The 19,332-nt window shown below is 54.4% G+C and overlaps 1 protein-coding gene and 1 long non-coding RNA gene across 12 annotated transcripts; both read left to right on the forward strand.

Moving 5' to 3' along the window:
* Positions 1–1,607: 1,607 nt before the first annotated feature.
* On the forward strand, positions 1,608–6,917 carry LOC121339051. 11 transcript variants are annotated; one of them, XM_041410520.1, is made up of 5 exons: positions 1,608–1,746; positions 1,861–2,654; positions 3,985–4,142; positions 5,370–5,478; positions 5,561–6,224. In XM_041410520.1, exons 1-5 carry the CDS (start codon positions 1,613–1,615, stop codon positions 5,632–5,634), a joined length of 1,269 nt encoding a protein of 422 aa, XP_041266454.1. In that variant the 5' UTR covers positions 1,608–1,612; the 3' UTR covers positions 5,635–6,224. The 11 variants fall into 11 exon arrangements, 7 of the variants coding, with proteins under 7 accessions (XP_041266454.1, XP_041266452.1, XP_041266453.1 ...); XR_005953121.1 differs by lacking the exon at positions 5,370–5,478 and adding exons at positions 3,015–3,090; positions 3,185–3,277 and having other exon boundaries at positions 1,613–2,654; XR_005953122.1 differs by lacking the exon at positions 5,370–5,478 and adding exons at positions 3,024–3,090; positions 3,185–3,277 and having other exon boundaries at positions 1,613–2,654.
* Positions 6,918–7,315: 398 nt separating this feature from the next.
* Positions 7,316–14,382, forward strand: LOC121339053. Its single transcript, XR_005953125.1, has 4 exons — positions 7,316–8,014; positions 9,431–9,604; positions 12,269–12,724; positions 13,949–14,382. It is a non-coding gene; the product is annotated as an uncharacterized LOC121339053 (long non-coding RNA).
* The last annotated feature ends 4,950 nt before the right edge of the window (positions 14,383–19,332 follow it).

Consider the following 19,332-nt stretch of genomic DNA (forward strand, 5'->3'; position numbering starts at 1 on the left):
CACAAGCACAGCTGGAGCCAGTGGACACACAGGTAATGAGGAATGTAGTGGGGTTTTTGTCAAGTTATGTGACTTGACATGCTCAAGGAAAACGTTCAAGGAAAGGTCACGTCTACTATGGAAGCACTGAGTGAATGTGACCACCAAAGACCTGTTTGTGGTCCCTCCAGGACCATAGCCTGCAGCAAAGTTTCACCGCACACATCAGATTAAAGGAGAAATCCTTCAGTGTGTCCCGTGCAGATAGAGAACGCCTGCTTTCCAATGCTTCAAATTGTGTTAGAAAGTTTATTTGCCAGCCAATTTTGCTATCATTCCCTTGGACGAGCTTACGGACCGAAGGGGAGCTGAGAGAGTCCTGTCGGAATTTGGGAGGGTCTGGAGTTCCTGGGGAGATTTGGGGGGTCCACGGGGGAGACCGGGGGTCTCTGTCAGCGGGATCCCAGCTCTCTGCCACTTTACCCACCCCGAGGGCCTCCCAAACCATTTGGGGGCCCCCTGACCCTCCCGGACCGCCAAGTCCCTTCCAGGACGCCCAGAACCACACCAGCCTCCCTCCACCCCAAACCTTTCCCTGGGCATCCCAAATAACCTCTCTGAGACCCTCAAAACCATCCCAGTGACCCCCAGAAATCCTGAGGCATCTCTCAGTGCCCCCTGAGCCCCAAACCCCTCCAGGGACCCCCAATGCTATAAAACAACAAAATAGTCCTTTTTTTTGCCCCAAAACAGGTTAAAAAGAGTGGGTATCTTCTCCTAATACAAAGGGGAAAAAAAAAAAAGAATTCTTGAGATTGTCGGGGGAAAAAGCAGGAAAATGAGATAAAAATGGATTGAAACTCAGTGTGTATATTAAAGACCATCATAAGGGGTTTTTTAAATTTAAAAAATAGGGAATATGCGATGATGGATAAAAAAAATAATTCTGGTGATTTTTTCCTGGAAAAATGGAATTTGAGTGTTGTGGGGGAAAAATAGGGAATAATGAGGTTTGACTGTGAATAAAAAAATAGGATTAAAGGGGGCTGTCTGAAATAATGCATGAAAAAGAGTTGCTTTTTTAAAAAAGTGAGATCTTGAAGAAAAATCAAGAGGGAAATGAGCATTTGGGATTTTACGCATTAGAACAAAGGTTCTTTTCTTTAAAAATACCTGAAACTTAAAACAGAGTTCAAGAGGGCTTTTTTCCTTAATGAATAAATGTTTAAAATAAAATTAAACAACAACAAAAATAAAGAATAAACAAGAAAATATTAAGGGAATAAAAAGGGATTTTTTTATTTAAAACAATACCTGAAAATTGGGTTCATAAAAGTTTTTAATTAAAAATAGAAAAAAGACAGAAAAATAAGGAATAAAAGGTTTGGGGTTTTTTTTCCTTAAGAAGCAACTGCTTTTATTTAAAAAGAGCAAATAAAAGGACTTTTTTTTTCCATTTAAAAAAACCCTTTTAAAAACAGATCTTTTTCCCCTGGAAAAAAAAATACAATTCCAGCATATACATCTTGAGGTTTTGTCCTGGAAAAAACACTAAAACACATCATTAGAATCTTAGCTGAAAAAAAAAAAAACCCAAAAAAAAAAAAACCAAAAAAAAAAACCAGACCCCCAAATGCCGCCCCTGGCCCCTGAGTGTCTGCTAATTCCCTCCCTTGCCCCACTGTTCCCCAGGAGGACCTCGGGGACCCCCAGCTATCCCACCCGATCCCGGCTGGTGACGTCCCGGACCCCCCATTCTGCCCATAAGTGCGTCCCGCAGCCCCTCAAATTCCTCCGAAAACCACCAGCCCCGCGGGGTCAGTGCAGGGTCAGCATTTCGGGGGTCCTCGCCCCTCCCCAACCCTCTCCTTCCCCCACCAGCCAGGCCCTGCTCAGGCCCCGCCCCCGCGCGCCGGAGAGGGCGAAGCCTCTGCTTGGCTCCGCCCCCTGCAGCTCCACCCTCGATGACCCCCTCGTCCAATGGCGCTTGAGGCGGTGCCGAGGGGAGGAGCCAGCGCTGGACACGCCCCCGGTGGGCAGGGCCCTGGGGGGCGCTGCTGCTCCCCGGGGTTCCCTGCAGGGACTGCCATCGGGGAGGTCATGTGATTTCACCGGGGCCCTGCAGGAGGCAGCGCCCTGTGAGTCACGTGACCCGCCTGAGGCCCTATGGCCAATCGGGAGACGCTTCTGCAGGCACCAGGGGGCGCCTTCACCCCAGGCTGTCTCCCAGGAACCCTCGTGGCGGGATCCATGTTGGAGGCCACATGACTCCCACACGACCCTCCGGCCAATGAGGAGCAGCTCTCTGGAAACCCTGCAGGAGGCGCTGTACTCACAGTCACGTGACTCCCGCCACGCCCCTAGGCAAATCAGCAGTAGCTGCTGTGCACCTCTGCACCAGGGAGCACCACCCTGTGGGAAGCAAGAGTCCCATGAGCCTTTGCTGCAGGAGACGTTTTGGGAGTCACATGACTGCCGTGGGGCTCTGTGGTGTGCACCATATTGGAAGTCATGTGACTCAAAGGATGCCCTGCGGCCTGCAAGGGAGGCACTTCCTGAGCCCCTGTGCCAGGGAGGGTCAGGCTTGAGGTCACGTGACCCCCGTGAGGCCCCACAGCCAATCAGGAGCAGCGCACGTGATGCCCATCAGGGGGCGCCATGGCAGCAGCCACTGGGTGAGGCACCGGAGGAGCGCTTGAGGGTCACGGGGGTCACTTGTCGGCCAGGGAGTCACTCGAAGGCTGGGGGCTATTGAGGGTCATGAGGCACCTTTGTGGGTCAGAGGGGTCACTGGTGGGCCTGGACATGCCCTTTTGGGCCAGTGGGTCACTGGTGGGGCTAGAGGTGCCCCTGTGGGCTAAGGTGGTCATTTGTGGGCCAGGGCGGTCACTCGTGGGGTGAGGGAGCGGTTGTGGGTCAGGGGTCACTTGAGGGGCTGAGGGGGCACTTGTGGCTTGGGGAGACACTTTTGGATCAGGAAGTCCCTTGGGGGGCTGGGAGAACACTTGTGGGACTGCCACCCCTGTGACATGCAGCCCTCCCAGGCCCTCTTGGGGATCCCCTCCTCTGGATGCTGCGATGCCACCGCCGGGCCCTAAGGGAACGCCTTCGGTATGACATCCCCGCACCCAAATTTCAGGGGCCTGCCCTTGCGCCTCCCGCAGCTCCCCCTAACTCCCCATTTGCTCTCCCTTCCCCCCCTCAGGGCCATCGAGACCCTCCTGGAACGCCCACCTGGCCACCCCCAACCCTTGGTGGGGCCAATAAAGCAATGACATCCCAAAATGGCACCGGGGAGGTGGGGAGACCCCCCAAAACTCCCTCCCTTACCTCCCCCACCTTTGGGATTGCCTGCAATGCCCTCTCCCCCCACATGTCCCCAAGAGCATTTGGGGGGTTCGGGGGCTCAGAAGAGCATTGGTGAGGTGCTGGGTGTCTGTACGGGCTCCATGAGGGTCAGCGGGGTGTTTGGAGGGGCTCTGAGGCTGAGGAAGGGATTTGGGACGTGTACCCAAAGCGCTGGAAGTCGGGAGTGTTTGGGAGGGCACTGCGTGTCTATAGAGCATCTAGAAGAGATCCATGGGATTTTGGGGGGAGACTCTAGGAGCGTTGGGGAAAGATATTGGGGGTCCAGGAAGGGGTTTGGGGGGACCCTTGGGCTTTGGATGGTCTTTAACGGTCCGGGGATCTGTGGGATGTTTTGGGGGCCCAGGACAGCGTTGGAGGGGGTCTGTGGGGACAAGGAAGTCTGTAGGGGCGCCTGGGGGTTTATTGGGCATATCGGGGCGGGGAGCCCCCAAACCCGTGGGAGCGGGGCTCACCTGTCTTCCTCACCTTCACACGGCCGACGTGGCACCGGCGGGTTCTGGTGTCCCTCCGCCCCTCAGGGCCATGGGGGGCGTCAGAAGCTCCCCCTGAGCCCCCAAAAATCCCTCCTGCCCCGCCTCCCATTGGCCGCTGGTTCCGCGGCACTTTACTCACTTCCTGGACTACAACTCCCGAAAGGCCGCGGGGCGCCGTGGGACGCCGATAGAGCCGGGACTGCGGTTCCCGTCATGCCGCGCGGCCCGTGGGAGTCCCCTCAGAGCCGGGGCTGTCCCCTGAGGATCGTCCCGGCTGCTCCCCAAGTGCTTCCCCGAACCCTAAGTGCCCCCCGGGGTCCCGTAAGTACCCCAGTTTCCCTCTCCTGACCCTCCAGTGCCCCTCGGGGTCCCGCAGTCCGCACGCCCCCCGTCCCCTACTTTCCCCCAAAATGCCCCCTCTGTGTCTCCTCGGACCCCCAGGTGCTCCCCACCTGCCTTCCCGACCCCTAAGTGCCCCTCCAGGCCCTTGAATGATCCCGCAAGCACCCCCACCTGGCCTCCAAGCGCCCCTCGAGTGTCTCCTGGGAATTGGCGCGATGACGACAATGTAGGGAGAGACCCAGACCCTGACGCAGTATCAGCAACAGTTCAGGCTTTAATTAAAATTTGAATCAAAACTGCAATTGCCGATGTGGGGGATGGACAAGCCCCCCCGCTTTTTCGTGCCACTCCCGTGGTCCCTCTTGGGGCCAGGGAAATTGCAGGAAAAACATTCCTGCATGTTGCACACATCCAAATTTCATGGGAATCAGGAACAGAGTAACAGAGTCTGTGTGGTGAACTTCCCTGACAGGTGCAGATAAATCCTCTCAGATAAAGAAGAGGTTGAGAGGACTTTGGGGACCTGGAGAATACACTCCTGTGGCTCCCCCCAAAACCCCAGAGACCCCCTCCATCCCCTACAGAGTCCCCAGTAGATCCCAAGTACCCTTAGAGTCCCCTCAAAATGCTTCATAGATCTCCCCCCCCGAACACCCTGTAAGCCCTCAGGACCCTCCCAAACCTCCTGAGGCTCTCTAAAATAACCCATAGATCTGCCCACTCCCCCGCACCTCCAAAAGGGGCTACTCCAGGTGGCCACAACTAGGCATGGACTGCCTGAGCCACTTTTTGGGCTGATATGTATGTAGGTATAAATCTAATAGAGATATAAAATATTATATAGAAAGGGGCCTCCAGGAGAGCTGGGGAGGGTCTTTGTCAGGGGACAGGATGGAGGCTGAGGGTTTTCACCTGCCAGAGGGCAGGGTTAGATGGGACACTGGGGAGAAATTCCTCCCCGTGAGGGTGGTGAGACCCTGGCACAGGCTGTCCAGAGAAGCTGCAGCTGCTCCATCCCTGGCAGTCTCCAGGGCCAGGTTGGATGGGGCTTGGAGCAACCTGGGAGAGTGGAAGCTGCCCCTGCCCACGGCAGAGGGTGGATCGAGATGACCTTTGAAGTCCCTTCCAACCCAAACCAGCCTAGGATTCCAAAAGTGGGGGAGGGTTGGGATGGGCGACCTTGGCTGACCCCAGGTGCTCCCCCAGGCTGCTCCATCACTCACACTTCAGAGAGAGACAGCAAGAGAAAACCTGATGAGAAAGCTCCTGGGGAAGATGTGTTGGAGGGGTGTGAGTCCCTCAGGAACTGCTCCAGGTCCCTTTCCGTGGGCTGAATCCCTCAGGTGGAGGCATTTGAGACATGGAGGCAACACCTACCTCACTCTGTTCTTCTGCAGGGCTGCAGGGAAGTGTCTGCTCTGGTACCTGCAGCATCTCCTCTCCTCGGGAGCTGCTCAAGGAGGAAGGATAACAGCAGTGAAAGGGCCCTGGGGGCCAAAGGAGACATCAGCAGAGCAAGAAACATTTCCCAAGCTCTAGCTGGTGTCAGGTGAACTCAAACGGGATATTAGGTGGGTTTGGTTGAACCGGAAAGTGAATTTAAGAATAAATTGTTGATTTACACCTGTGTCAGGGAATTCTCTGGAACATGGATTTGCTGCTTTAAAATATTTTACTTTCCATAATTTGTCTGGGCTCTGTTACACAAGAGGTCAGTGTTTCACCCTTTATAAATAAAGAGATTAGGATGATGCTACTTACTAATCTCCCTTGCAGCACATCTGCAAGGCAGATACTTTGCTCTCAAGACTTTAACTTGTGCGGAATTTGCCCTTCCCTTGTTCATAATTTTCCTTTGTTGGGCTATTCCCAGTGAACATCACCAAATCCCACATGACCAGAGTCTTGACTGCACCAAAACTAAATTAAACTGTGAATGTTATTTTTCTCAAGGATTTTAAGGTTTATAAATCCCCTGTTCTGGAATGATATGAGGTGTGGCAGGCAAGACCTAAATGGTTTAGAGATAAAATCAGCATTTTTCATATGTTTTTTATGAAAAATAAAATATTTTCACTCAGACATGGCGGGGTCTCCCTGCTGCTGCAGGGTTTGGGGAGGGAATTTGGGGACATCCAGCAGGTCTTGACATCTAATTTTTCTTTAAGTGAGGATTCTGAAATGGCAAAGGAAAAGGATCAGGAAATTTTAGAAGCTGAGGAAGACTACCCAAAATGTGGTTGCTGAGGCTCTTGCCTGTGTTTTGGGCAGTGAAATAATAGTTGGGGTTGGAAGGGCCTCTGGAGATCAACCAAGAAAATGTCCTGGCACAGTCTCCTCACGTCAGCACTGGGTGAGGCACCGGAGGAGCGCTTGAGGGTCACGGGGGTCACTTGTCGGCCAGGGAGTCACTCGAAGGCTGGGGGCTATTGAGGGTCATGAGGCACCTTTGTGGGTCAGAGGGGTCACTGGTGGGCCTGGACATGCCCTTTTGGGCCAGTGGGTCACTGGTGGGGCTAGAGGTGCCCCTGTGGGCTAAGGTGGTCATTTGTGGGCCAGGGCGGTCACTCGTGGGGTGAGGGAGCGGTTGTGGGTCAGGGGTCACTTGAGGGGCTGAGGGGGCACTTGTGGCTTGGGGAGACACTTTTGGATCAGGAAGTCCCTTGGGGGGCTGGGAGAACACTTGTGGGACTGCCACCCCTGTGACATGCAGCCCTCCCAGGCCCTCTTGGGGATCCCCTCCTCTGGATGCTGCGATGCCACCGCCAGGCCGTAAGGGGATGCCTTTGGTAGGACATCCCCACCTCCAAATTTCAGGGGCCTGCCCTTGCACCTCCCTCAGGTCCCCCTAACTGCCCATTTACTCTCCCTTCGTCCCCCTAGGGCTATCAAGACCCTCTTGGAATGCCCACCTGGGCACCCCCAGCCCATGGTGGGGCCAATGAAGCGATGACACCCTAAAATTGCACCAGGGAGGTGGGGACACCCCCAAAACTCCCTCCCTTACCTCTCCCTCCTTTGGGATTGCCCCCTCTCCCTCCAAATGTCCCCAAGAGCATTTGGGGGCTTCTGGGAGCTCAAAAGTGGCTGTTGGTTTGGCACTGGGTGTCTCTAGGGGTTCCTTGAGGGTCTTTGGGGTGTTTGGAGGGGCTCTGAGGCTGAGGAAGGGATTTGGGACGTGTACCCAAAGCGCTGGAAGTCGGGAGTGTTTGGGAGGGCACTGCGTGTCTATAGAGCATCTAGAAGAGATCCATGGGATTTTGGGGGGAGACTCTAGGAGCGTTGGGGAAAGATATTGGGGGTCCAGGAAGGGGTTTGGGGGGACCCTTGGGCTTTGGATGGTCTTTAACGGTCCGGGGATCTGTGGGATGTTTTGGGGGCCCAGGACAGCGTTGGAGGGGGTCTGTGGGGACAAGGAAGTCTGTAGGGGCGCCTGGGGGTTTATTGGGCATATCGGGGCGGGGAGCCCCCAAACCCGTGGGAGCGGGGCTCACCTGGCTTCCTCACCTTCACACGGCCGACGCGGCACCGGCGGGGTCTGGTGTCCCCCCGCCCCTCAGGGCGATGGGGGGGGGGGTCATGGGGGGCGTCAGAAGCTCCCCCTGAGCCCCCAAAAATCCCTCCTGCCCCGCCTCCCATTGGCCGCTGGTTCCGCGGCACTTTACTCACTTCCTGGACTACAACTCCCGAAAGGCCGCGGGGCGCCGTGGGACGCCGATAGAGCCGGGACTGCGGTTCCCGTCATGCCGCGCGGCCCGTGGGAGTCCCCTCAGAGCCGGGGCTGTCCCCTGAGGATCGTCCCGGCTGCTCCCCAAGTGCTTCCCCGAACCCTAAGTGCCCCCCGGGGTCCCGTAAGTACCCCAGTTTCCCTCTCCTGACCTTCCAGTGCCCCTCAGGGTCCCGCAGTCCGCCCGCCCCGTCCCCTACTTTCCCCCAAAATGCCCCCTCTGTGTCTCCTCGGACCCCCAGGTGCTCCCCACCTGCCTCCCCGACCCCTAAGTGCCCCTCCAGACCCTTGAATGATCCCGCAAGCACCCCCACCTGGCCTCCAAGCGCCCCTCGAGTGTCTCCTGGGAATTGGCGCGATGACGACAATGTAGGGAGAGACCCAGACCCTGACGCAGTATCAGCAACAGTTCAGGCTTTAATTAAAATTTGAATCAAAACTGCAATTGCCGATGTGGGGGATGGACAAGCCCCCCCGCTTTTTCGTGCCACTCCCGTGGTCCCTCTTGGGGCCAGGGAAATTGCAGGAAAAACATTCCTGCATGTTGCACACATCCAAATTTCATGGGAATCAGGAACAGAGTAACAGAGTCTGTGTGGTGAACTTCCCTGACAGGTGCAGATAAATCCTCTCAGATGAAGAAGAGGTTGAGAGGACTTTGGGGACCTGGAGAATACACTCCTGTAGCTCCCCCCAAAACCCCAGAGACCCCCTCCATCCCCTACAGAGTCCCCAGTAGATCCCAAGTACCCTTAGAGTCCCCTCAAAATGCTTCATAGATCTCCCCCCCCGAACACCCTGTAAGCCCTCAGGACCCTCCCAAACCTCCTGAGGCTCTCTAAAATAACCCATAGATCTGCCCACTGCCCCGCACCCCCAAAAGGGGCTACTCCAGGTGGCCACAACTAGGCATGGACTGCCTGAGCCACTTTTTGGGCTGATATGTATGTAGGTATAAATCTAATAGAGATATAAAATATTATATAGAAAGGGGCCTCCAGGAGAGCTGGGGAGGGTCTTTGTCAGGGGACAGGATGGAGGCTGAGGGTTTTCACCTGCCAGAGGGCAGGGTTAGATGGGACACTGGGGAGAAATTCCTCCCCGTGAGGGTGGTGAGACCCTGGCACAGGCTGTCCAGAGAAGCTGCAGCTGCTCCATCCCTGGCAGTCTCCAGGGCCAGGTTGGATGGGGCTTGGAGCAACCTGGGAGAGTGGAAGCTGCCCCTGCCCACGGCAGAGGGTGGATCGAGATGACCTTTGAAGTCCCTTCCAACCCAAACCAGCCTAGGATTCCAAAAGTGGGGGAGGGTTGGGATGGGCGACCTTGGCTGACCCCAGGTGCTCCCCCAGGCTGCTCCATCACTCACACTTCAGAGAGAGACAGCAAGAGAAAACCTGATGAGAAAGCTCCTGGGGAAGATGTGTTGGAGGGGTGTGAGTCCCTCAGGAACTGCTCCAGGTCCCTTTCCGTGGGCTGAATCCCTCAGGTGGAGGCATTTGAGACATGGAGGCAACACCTACCTCACTCTGTTCTTCTGCAGGGCTGCAGGGAAGTGTCTGCTCTGGTACCTGCAGCATCTCCTCTCCTCGGGAGCTGCTCAAGGAGGAAGGATAACAGCAGTGAAAGGGCCCTGGGGGCCAAAGGAGACATCAGCAGAGCAAGAAACATTTCCCAAGCTCTAGCTGGTGTCAGGTGAACTCAAACGGGATATTAGGTGGGTTTGGTTGAACCGGAAAGTGAATTTAAGAATAAATTGTTGATTTACACCTGTGTCAGGGAATTCTCTGGAACATGGATTTGCTGCTTTAAAATATTTTACTTTCCATAATTTGTCTGGGCTCTGTTACACAAGAGGTCAGTGTTTCACCCTTTATAAATAAAGAGATTAGGATGATGCTACTTACTAATCTCCCTTGCAGCACATCTGCAAGGCAGATACTTTGCTCTCAAGACTTTAACTTGTGCGGAATTTGCCCTTCCCTTGTTCATAATTTTCCTTTGTTGGGCTATTCCCAGTGAACATCACCAAATCCCACATGACCAGAGTCTTGACTGCACCAAAACTAAATTAAACTGTGAATGTTATTTTTCTCAAGGATTTTAAGGTTTATAAATCCCCTGTTCTGGAATGATATGAGGTGTGGCAGGCAAGACCTAAATGGTTTAGAGATAAAATCAGCATTTTTCATATGTTTTTTATGAAAAATAAAATATTTTCACTCAGACATGGCGGGGTCTCCCTGCTGCTGCAGGGTTTGGGGAGGGAATTTGGGGACATCCAGCAGGTCTTGACATCTAATTTTTCTTTAAGTGAGGATTCTGAAATGGCAAAGGAAAAGGATCAGGAAATTTTAGAAGCTGAGGAAGACTACCCAAAATGTGGTTGCTGAGGCTCTTGCCTGTGTTTTGGGCAGTGAAATAATAGTTGGGGTTGGAAGGGCCTCTGGAGATCAACCAAGAAAATGTCCTGGCACAGTCTCCTCACGTCAGAATGTTTGGGGTTTGGTAGGTGAACCCTAATTCGTGTCCCTGAAGGGATGGATGGAGTTCTCTCCAGGTTTGAGTTTGAAGGAAACAGAACAGTGAGTGTTGCATTGCTCTCAGCTGGTTTTTTGTCTCTCAGCCCTGTGGGATGTGGCAGGACAGGTGAGGTTCCGCCCTGCCCACCTCTCCCACCTGCTGAGTCCATCTGAAGGGCTGCCAAGGGAGCCTGGACCCACTTCACTCCCTCGTCCATCCAGGAACTGTCCTGTCATGGAAGGCAGGCAGATCGGTTCTGTGACGTAATTTTATGGAGTCCAGTGGAGAACCTTCTCCCTGCCTTCCTCCTGGTTTATCTCATGCACCTCTTCCTGCTTTATTCTCTGATGCTCTGTCCTGCTCCCTGTGCTGTGAGTGTCAGACGGGGGAGGAAATTGGCAGGAGACAAAGACCACAACCCCAATGTTCATGTGGCAACAGAGAGCTTTTATTTCCCAAGGCCTTGCTTATAAAGGGCATTTGCAAAACTCGGTCTGTATACTTTCATAGGTCAGAACTCTATGCCCCTTCAGGTCCTGGCCAGTGAAATGCCTGCAGCCCTAAGAGAGATGTGACTGGGCGAGGCTCCTGTCAGTCACACCAGGGGCTGGTTGGTTTGTCTCACAAACCAGGTAATATAGAGTAACACTGTGCTATCATTCATCCCTGTGCCATCTCCCCTCTCTGTATCCCTCTGTCCTGCTCCCTGTGCTGTCATTCCTCTCTGTAACTGGCAGAACTTTCTTTCCCCCAATTGTCTATATGCCATCATCACTTGTGAGTTGCTCCTGCTTTCACAGAATCACAAAATCAGTTTGGTTGGAAGGGACCAGTGAATCATCTGGTCCAACTCTCCTGCTCAGGCAGGATCATCCTGAGGCACATGGCACAAGATAGTGTCCAGAACTACAGTCCCCTGTAGATCCCGATGAGGTTCAGTGTACACAAACCATGCGGTGCAAGTTCCTACAGAGGTGCCATCACCATACACCAACTTATTGGCAGGCATGTCATGGAAAGGAGAACAAAGAGTGAATAATTTGGTTACCAGACTCTGGCAATATGAAGAAAGTATGTTTTTCACCCTATGGGCCTGTATCTCATCTGTGGAAAAGGCCTCCAGCAACTGAAAGAAATAATCCATGCCTCACTAGTACAGACCAGAGTCTATAGGGAACAAGTGCCCCCTGCTCAAGAGAGAGAGGCACAACACAAAGTAACCTGTGGTTTTACCTGTGTGACCATGGTGAAGACATACGAAAGTGGGATGGAAAACCCACCTCTGCCTTGGCAGCACAGGTATGTGAGTTGATAGGAAAAATTAACCACCACAGAAAACTCTTCAAGGAAAAATGCCACTCAGTTTCCACTGGGCAAGTCCTCAGGCAGAACTGAAGGGCTGATGTTACTTCTGACCCTTTGGAAGGGGAGGGCCTCCAGGTCTTACAAGAAGCGAGCAATGAGTACCATGATCAGAGATAGAGGGGCCCTGGCTCCAGCCGGATGTGGGAAAAGGACAGTGGGGTCTGTTGGACTGTGTGGTTCCATGGCCTGGCACAGCAGAGCCACAGGAGCAGAATGTACCCTGATGCCATCATGCAGGGGCAGAATCCATCTCTGTTTCTGGGATGACAGGGGCATCCCAACAGGGACTATACTGGAAGCTGAAGTGCTCCTGACTGGGCATGAGTGGCAGAAAACTACCATTGTCACTGGCCTAGAGGCTCTGTGTATCCTTGGCCCAGATCACCTCAGGAGAGGTATTTCAAGGACCCAAAAGGACACTATTGAGCTTTGGGAGAGCTGCTGTGGAGACAGAAGAAATTCAGACAACTGAATCCCTTGCTTGGTCTTTCAGAGGACCCTTCTGCTGTGGGACTGCTGAGGTACTTGAAGAACAGCAGGTACTGATGGCCAGTGTCCCGTTGGCAATATGGCACCGACTGGGACTTCAGGACCCTGTCCATGAGCTGATCCGTGAACTGGAGGGCTGGGCATGCTCAGCAAGAGTCGCTCAGCCCTCAGTAGCTCCACGTGGCGCCTGCCTAAGTCCCATGGAGAGTGGACACTGACAGTGGACTGTCATGGCCTGAATGAAGTCACACCATGACTGAGTGCTGCCTGCTGGACATGTTGGAATTCAGTATGTGCTGGAGTCCAAAGCAGCAAAATGGTGCTGCCATAGACATTGCCAATGCATTCTTCTCCATTCCTCTGTCAGCAGATTCCCAGAGCTGGGGTCCCTCTTTGGACCCTGGCCCTGAAGCTGCCCCAAATCGTGCCTTGGCCTCCCTGTGGCCCCCTGCCCACACAGGTGAGCTTCATTACCACCTTGCTTAGTGCCACTGTCAACTCCAGAGGGGCCCTGGGGGTCCCTGGTGAGGGGGGAGCAAGGGCTGATGATGGAGCTCTGTGCCCAGTTACATGGGGGGGATGTCCCACTTACAGGAGTGTCTCAGTCTTATGGGAAGGGGGGTGTCCAGTCCAATGATGTGTCCCTCAATCCCATGGGAGGAGGGGTTGTGTGTCCCAATCACATGGGGAAGGTCTCAGTTCCAGGAAGGCAAATCAGTTACATGTGAAGGTCTCAAGGCCATTAATGGGGATTCCCATATGGAGGGGCCCAGATCCCTGGATGGGGACTCATTTCATGAAGGGGTATAGTGTCCCCTGTATTGTAAAGTCAGGACCCCCGATGCCTGGGAATGATTGGCATCTGATTCCATTGATTCAGAAGGCTGAACACTTGCTTTATTAAAATCATATTATATCACATTATACTATATGAAAGAGATGCATACTATACTATATCATACTTACTTCTAACTAACTACTACCTACTGAAAAACTCGTGACTTTCTGCCAACAGTCCCGACACCCACACATGGATCCAATTGGTCAATGAATCAAAACACCACCAAAATCCAATCAAGCAATCACCTTGGGTAAACAATCTTCCGGCACATTCCACATGTTCAAAAACACAGGAGCAGCAAATGATATAAGAATTGTTTTGATCATTCTTTTCTCTGCTTCTCTCCATTCAGAGGGCATGTGAATACCACATCCCATCCCATTGACAGGGTCCCAAAAATGAAGTGGAGGAAGGATGCTCTTTCCCCATCCTGTTTGCCGCACTTTTGGGGTCCCCCTCTGAATTCAGGGTCTTTCCCCTCTCTATTGTTTGTCTCCCAGAGGAACACAGTGCCACTAGAGTGATGTCCCAGCTGGGCAGGAAGAGTCCAGGCACCTCCTGCCACAGGGCACAGACATTGTGGTATGGGGGAGAGCGTGGGAACATGGGGGACACATGGGGAACATTGGCGACACATGGGAGACACGAGGACATTGTGGGATACATGGGGAGACAGGTGGGATATGAGGGACACATAAGGGACCCTGGGGGCATGGTGTATGTGAGGGGGGGACATGGGGACACAGGGTGGCAATGAGGGCACTGTATCCATGGGGAGGGGCAGTGTTAGAAATGATGCAACTCCTAAAATTTTTAACTAACTTTAGTCAGGGGTTTTATTAGTCTTCCCAGGAGGAAGGGAATGGAAATTTATTTTCAAGAGACTCTGTTCCCTGGGCAAGGCCTGACGTGCTTGACATCTCAAAGAACTGGGAGTTGCCAGAGGATGCTCAAGAGAGAAGTGACCATCAACACCCAAACATCCTTCCTGGTGTGTCAGAGACACTTGGTCTGAGAAAATATCAACAAGAGAATGAAGAATAAGGACCTAATTAGCATTGAAGGCAAAGGGATCAATAACCAATAGGAAACCAGATACAAAGAATTGTGTAACTTTGGCCCATGAACATTGAACCAATTAATTTTTCTGGGTTTTGACTGTGTAAGTGTGTGAAAAATCTAGTAAAGAACCATGTGTGATGGAATTATTTTCTCTGCACAACACAGGCAATGTGTGGATGAAATTATCTCTATTGCACATTCTGGCCAGAACAACATCCTGGCCAGAATAAAGTAATGCCTTAATTCTCTTAAACTAGAAATTATGCTGGAGAGTTTTTGTTTTTCCTGCAGTTTTGGTGACAGCAGGACAATGCCTCCATGTCCCTCCATATTCCCCCACATCACCTGTGTGTCCTTTTCCCCCAGATGGATTTTATGGACAGCTGCAATTCTCAACTGACCCCCACTGGCCAAGGGGAGGTACTTGGAGCTACTGGGACCATGCTGGGAGCAACTGGGATCACAGCTGGGGTAACTAGGATCATCGAGGGAACAACTAGGAACCTGCTGGAAAGTGACAGGGAGAAAGGGGAATCTGGGGGGTGAATGGGAGCAACTGGGAGCGTGCTGGGATCATACCATTATCATAGTGGGAGTGATTAGGATCATACAGGGAATGACTGGAACCATGCTGGAGGTGACTGGGAGCCACTGAGACCAGAGCCAGAAGGATCCAGCAACCTCCAGGCCTTTGTACTGAGACAGTCCTGGAACAGATTCCCTGGGGGGAACCCATGGCACAGACTGGAAAACCAGGGCATTGGGTACAGCCAGGGCTTGGGGAAGGCAGGTACTGCCTGACTCACCTGATCTCTGTGTCCAGGTGGCCTTGATGGCTGTTGGACATGTGTGGGTGTGTCTGAGCTCAGCAAAGCCTTTGGCCCTGCCTCTCTCTCCCTGCCTCTCCTGGAGCACCTGCAGCTCATGGCTGGGACAAGTGCCTTTCGCTGGGAACACCTGGCTGGTGGTCAGACCGAGGAGGGGTGGGAATGGGGCCACAGCCAGCGGGGGCTGGGCACTGCTGGGTTCCCCAGGGCTCAGTGTTGGGGCTGGTCCTGTTCAACATCTGGCCTGGGTGGACAGCTAGGGGCAACTGGGAGGCTTGATGGGTCAAATGAGGAGTGTGGTGGCCCACTGGGAAAACTGGAGGTAAACTGGGAGGTCTGTGAGGCAATGCCCTCAAGAGACCCCAAAGCCCACCTGGGCCACCATGGGTTCACCAACACCCCAATCTGCTTCTGCCAGTGGATTTCAAGGGTCGTTGTAATCCTTGACTGACCCTCACTGGGTACTGGGAGGCACAGGGAGTTACTGGGACCATGTTGGGAGCCAACTGAAGACACACTGGGAGCAAATGGAAGATGCTGTAATCACATTGGGGGTACTGGAACCACAGCTGGGGCAACTAGGATCATACAGGAGGGGACAACTGGAACCATGCTGGGATCGTACTGGGAGTGTCTGGAACCACACAGGGGGGCAACTGGTATCATACTGGGAGTGACTGGGATTATAGTGGGATCATTCTAGCAGGGACAGAAATTGACATGGTCCCACATTGGGGGTGTGACAGGGGTTATACTGGAAGTCGTTGTGATCATACTGCATGTGGTATTACATTTTAGTTAAATGGTGTGCTCTGTCTCACCCCCCGAAAATGTACGGTTTATTCCAAGCTGTGGGATCCTCCCCTGAAGTATCGTGTATCTGTAATCCCATTGCCCCAAATCTTATTCCACACCCGCTTTGAATCTCCCTGTTAAACTGTGCGAGAGAGACCAGGCTCTCTCCTGGCCCCTCTCTCCCCCTCCCTCCCCCTTTCCCCTTCCCCCTCAGTAACCGTGCTGCTCCCGGGGGTGGGACCCCGCATAAACCCCCATTTAATCAGCACCCTCAGAAGCCGTGTGGAGTCTCCTTGCCTGCCTGCTGCTGCCAGCCAGCTCACAGCCTAGGGGGCCCTCCGGGGACATCCACGGGGTGCCCCCACCTCAAAACGAACCGCAACAACTGGACTCACACTGGGAGTGACTGGGAAGCACTAGAATCATATTGCAGGGGACTGGAATCATAGTGGGATCATTCTGGGAGTAACTGGAACCATGCAGACCGGGAGCAATGGGAACCGCACTGGGAGTGACCGGGATCACACTAGGACGATTACAGAGCCCGTACTGGGATCACATTGGGACGATAACTGAGCCTACCCTGGGAGCACCCAGGCACAGGGTGCCCGGGGCGGGGTCATGCAGATTTATGTTAATGAGCCCTCTGCCGCTGCGGCACCATCGAGTGGCGGAGTCCGGCGGCGCAGAGCGGTCGCGCGCCCCGATTGGCGTGCAGAGGGAAGTGACGTCACGAGCAGCGCAGCTGCGGCGGGAGATTTGAACAGCGCGGCGCGGCGGATCCTGGGCTTGACGTCACTGGCGGGGGATGGGGCTTGGGGGAACCCGGAAGTGGCGCGGGGGGCCCATACGCCGGAGTCGGGCCTGACTCCCCTGCCCCGGCGGCCGGGTCCCTCCAGCCGTGCCGGCCGCCTGGACTCGGCCTGACCCTGCGGTGGACTCGGCCACACCATGCCCCTCCCCAAACCCACCCCCCGACGGCGCGGCGGTCCCGCAGCCTCCCCACGGCCCGGCCGCGGGCACGCAGTGAGTGAGGGGCGGGGGACTCCCCTTGTAGACACCTGCCATGGACGCCCCCCATTGTTGTCCTCCGCCCCCAGCCTGTGCCCTATATACCCTATATGCTTCCATCACCTATAGTCGTCCCACACTCCCCTCCCCTATAGCCCCCTATTGCAGGTAAACCAGGTCTCCTGAACAACTAACTAATGTGATCAAACAGAAGCCGTTTATTGTTTATATTACACACACTTTTATAGATTCTACAAACTACTAAGATAACACTTCTTGACTGGTGCCGCTGTCTTATTCTCTCGTTCTCTGCCTCCATTTCTCAGCATCCGTGATCGGTCACCGTGCAGGTGTTCTACGGTCCTGTTATCCAGTTCTTGTCATCCCAGTATGCTCCCATTATCATCCCAGTTTTCTCAGCTTCTTTGTATTTTAGCACAGTTTATGTCTTAGTAACCTTGATGAATTCCACAGTGCTCTGAGAAAACTCTGATAAGAACAGTTACAGGCGGCATGGCTGGAGCACACTGAGGCCTAGGTTGTTCAGATACAACTGAACAGCTACAGCCCCCTACACCCTGTTCCTCATAAGCCCCCATACTCCCTGTCCCCTATAACTCCCCTATATTGGCCATCACTGTAGTTCCCTATAGATCCCTCATACCCACAATGTCCCCCCAGACCTTACAGATCCCTTATAACCCCCACAGCTTCCCCCTGTCACCCCAGCCCCTATAGGCCCCCATAGATCCCCTGTAGCCCCCTGTATTCTGCCAGGCCCTATAGATCTCCTACACCCCACATGTTCCTTCAGAGCCCCCTGTTTGTGCCCCCCCCAAGGCCAAAGAGATCCCCTAAAGCCCCCACAGACCCCTATCCAGTGCCCCGCAGGGCACCGCCCAGGTCAGCAGGCATTGCAGGAGATCCGCAGGTAGCAGAGCAGCACCAATATTGTCTAGAATCTTCCAAACCACTCCCCTTTCCTGGGATCCCCAAATCCATCCCAGGACACCCCAGATCAACCCTCTTGGACCCTGCAACCTCCCCCAGAGCCTTCAAATCCACCCTGGGACCCTTCAGCTCCCCATAGGACTCTCCCAAATACCCACTGAGACCCTTCAAACAATCCCTAGGACCCCTTAAAATCCAACCCCAAATCCACTCTGGGCCCCATGAAGTCCCGCCTGGAACCCTCCAACCTCCCCTTAGACCCCATCCCAAAAACCCATTGGGACGCTCCATCCCCTTACAGACCCACCAAGTTACCACCCAGAACCCCAGATCACCCCCTGGGACTACTCAGGACCCCCCCCCCTTCCCCCAGGGCCCCCCTCAACCCTGTTCAAGCCCTCCTCATGTCCTTGTCCTCCCCATCCTTGTGACATGGTGGGCCCATCCTCCCCCAACAACGTTGCATATCCCCCAAAGTCCTTCTGCGGCTCCAGACATCCTTGTGTCCTTCAGAGGCTGCATGGATTGGGTGTTCCCTGTGCCCCTCCTGCCATGCTGGCACAGTCCCTCCTGTCTCATCGAGGTGTCCCCAGGAGAGCATCCCCATGTTCCCATGGCCGAGGGGTGTTCCCAAAATGTTCCTAGAGTGGTGCTTCCCCCCTGCCTCCCACCTGGGAGATCCCAGGGTGTCCCCATCATCATGTTCCTACATCGCCACTCCCCAGTGTATCCCCAGGTGTTCCTGTCCCTGGGGTGTCCTCAAAGTGTCTCCAGGGTGACAACAAGGGTGTCCCCAGCTCCCTGGGATGTCCCCAGGGCAGTGTCCCCACATCTCCAGGGTGTCACCATGGTAGTGGCCCCAGCCTGTGATGTCCCCAGTGCCCCCACATCCCCTCCATGTTGTCCCGCTGTCCCCGCACTCCCTGTGACCCCGCTGCCCCATGTGCCCCCTTCCCCGTGCCCTCCCTGCCGCAGGTGCCGGAGCTCTGCCTGCGCTTCAGCCGCGGGGCCGGTTGCCGCATGGCCCTGCCGGCGCTGCAGGAGGCAGGGCTCGGGGGGCCCGAGCGTGGTGGAGGGGCTCACAGAGGGGCTGGAGGGGTTTATGGGTGCTGCGGGGGTATCCAGGGGACTTAGGGGGGTGGGCAGGGGGCTGAGGGGGATCTCATGGGTGCTGAGAAGGTTTCCATGGGCATTGGAGGAGGGGATTCTCTGGGTGCTACATGGGGGTCTGTGGGTGCTGGGCTTGTCTCGGGGGACTGGGGAGGTCCAGGAAGGTCTTTGGGTGCCTGCATGAGGCTGAGTGGTTTGTTGGGTGTGTGTGATGGGAGCTGAGGGGGAGTCTAGGAGGGTGTGCCTTGGCTGGGGTGGGTCTGTGTGTTCTGGGACAGGATTCCATGGATGTTGAGAGGGTCTCTGGGAGATCTCTGGGTGGTGGCAGGGGGGTCCTTTATTCCTGGGGTCTGTCAGGGATTGGGGATGTGTCCCTGGCTCTTGGTCCCTCCTCACACATTTACAGGCACAGGGTGTTTTGGTCCCCTCCAGTCACCCATTGGGTAGGTTTGGAGGAACCCTGCGCCCTGG

The sequence above is a fragment of the Onychostruthus taczanowskii genome, unplaced genomic scaffold (assembly GCF_017590055.1).
Source record: "Onychostruthus taczanowskii isolate IOZ18803 unplaced genomic scaffold, ASM1759005v1 scaffold324, whole genome shotgun sequence".
NCBI lineage: Eukaryota > Metazoa > Chordata > Aves > Passeriformes > Passeridae > Onychostruthus > Onychostruthus taczanowskii.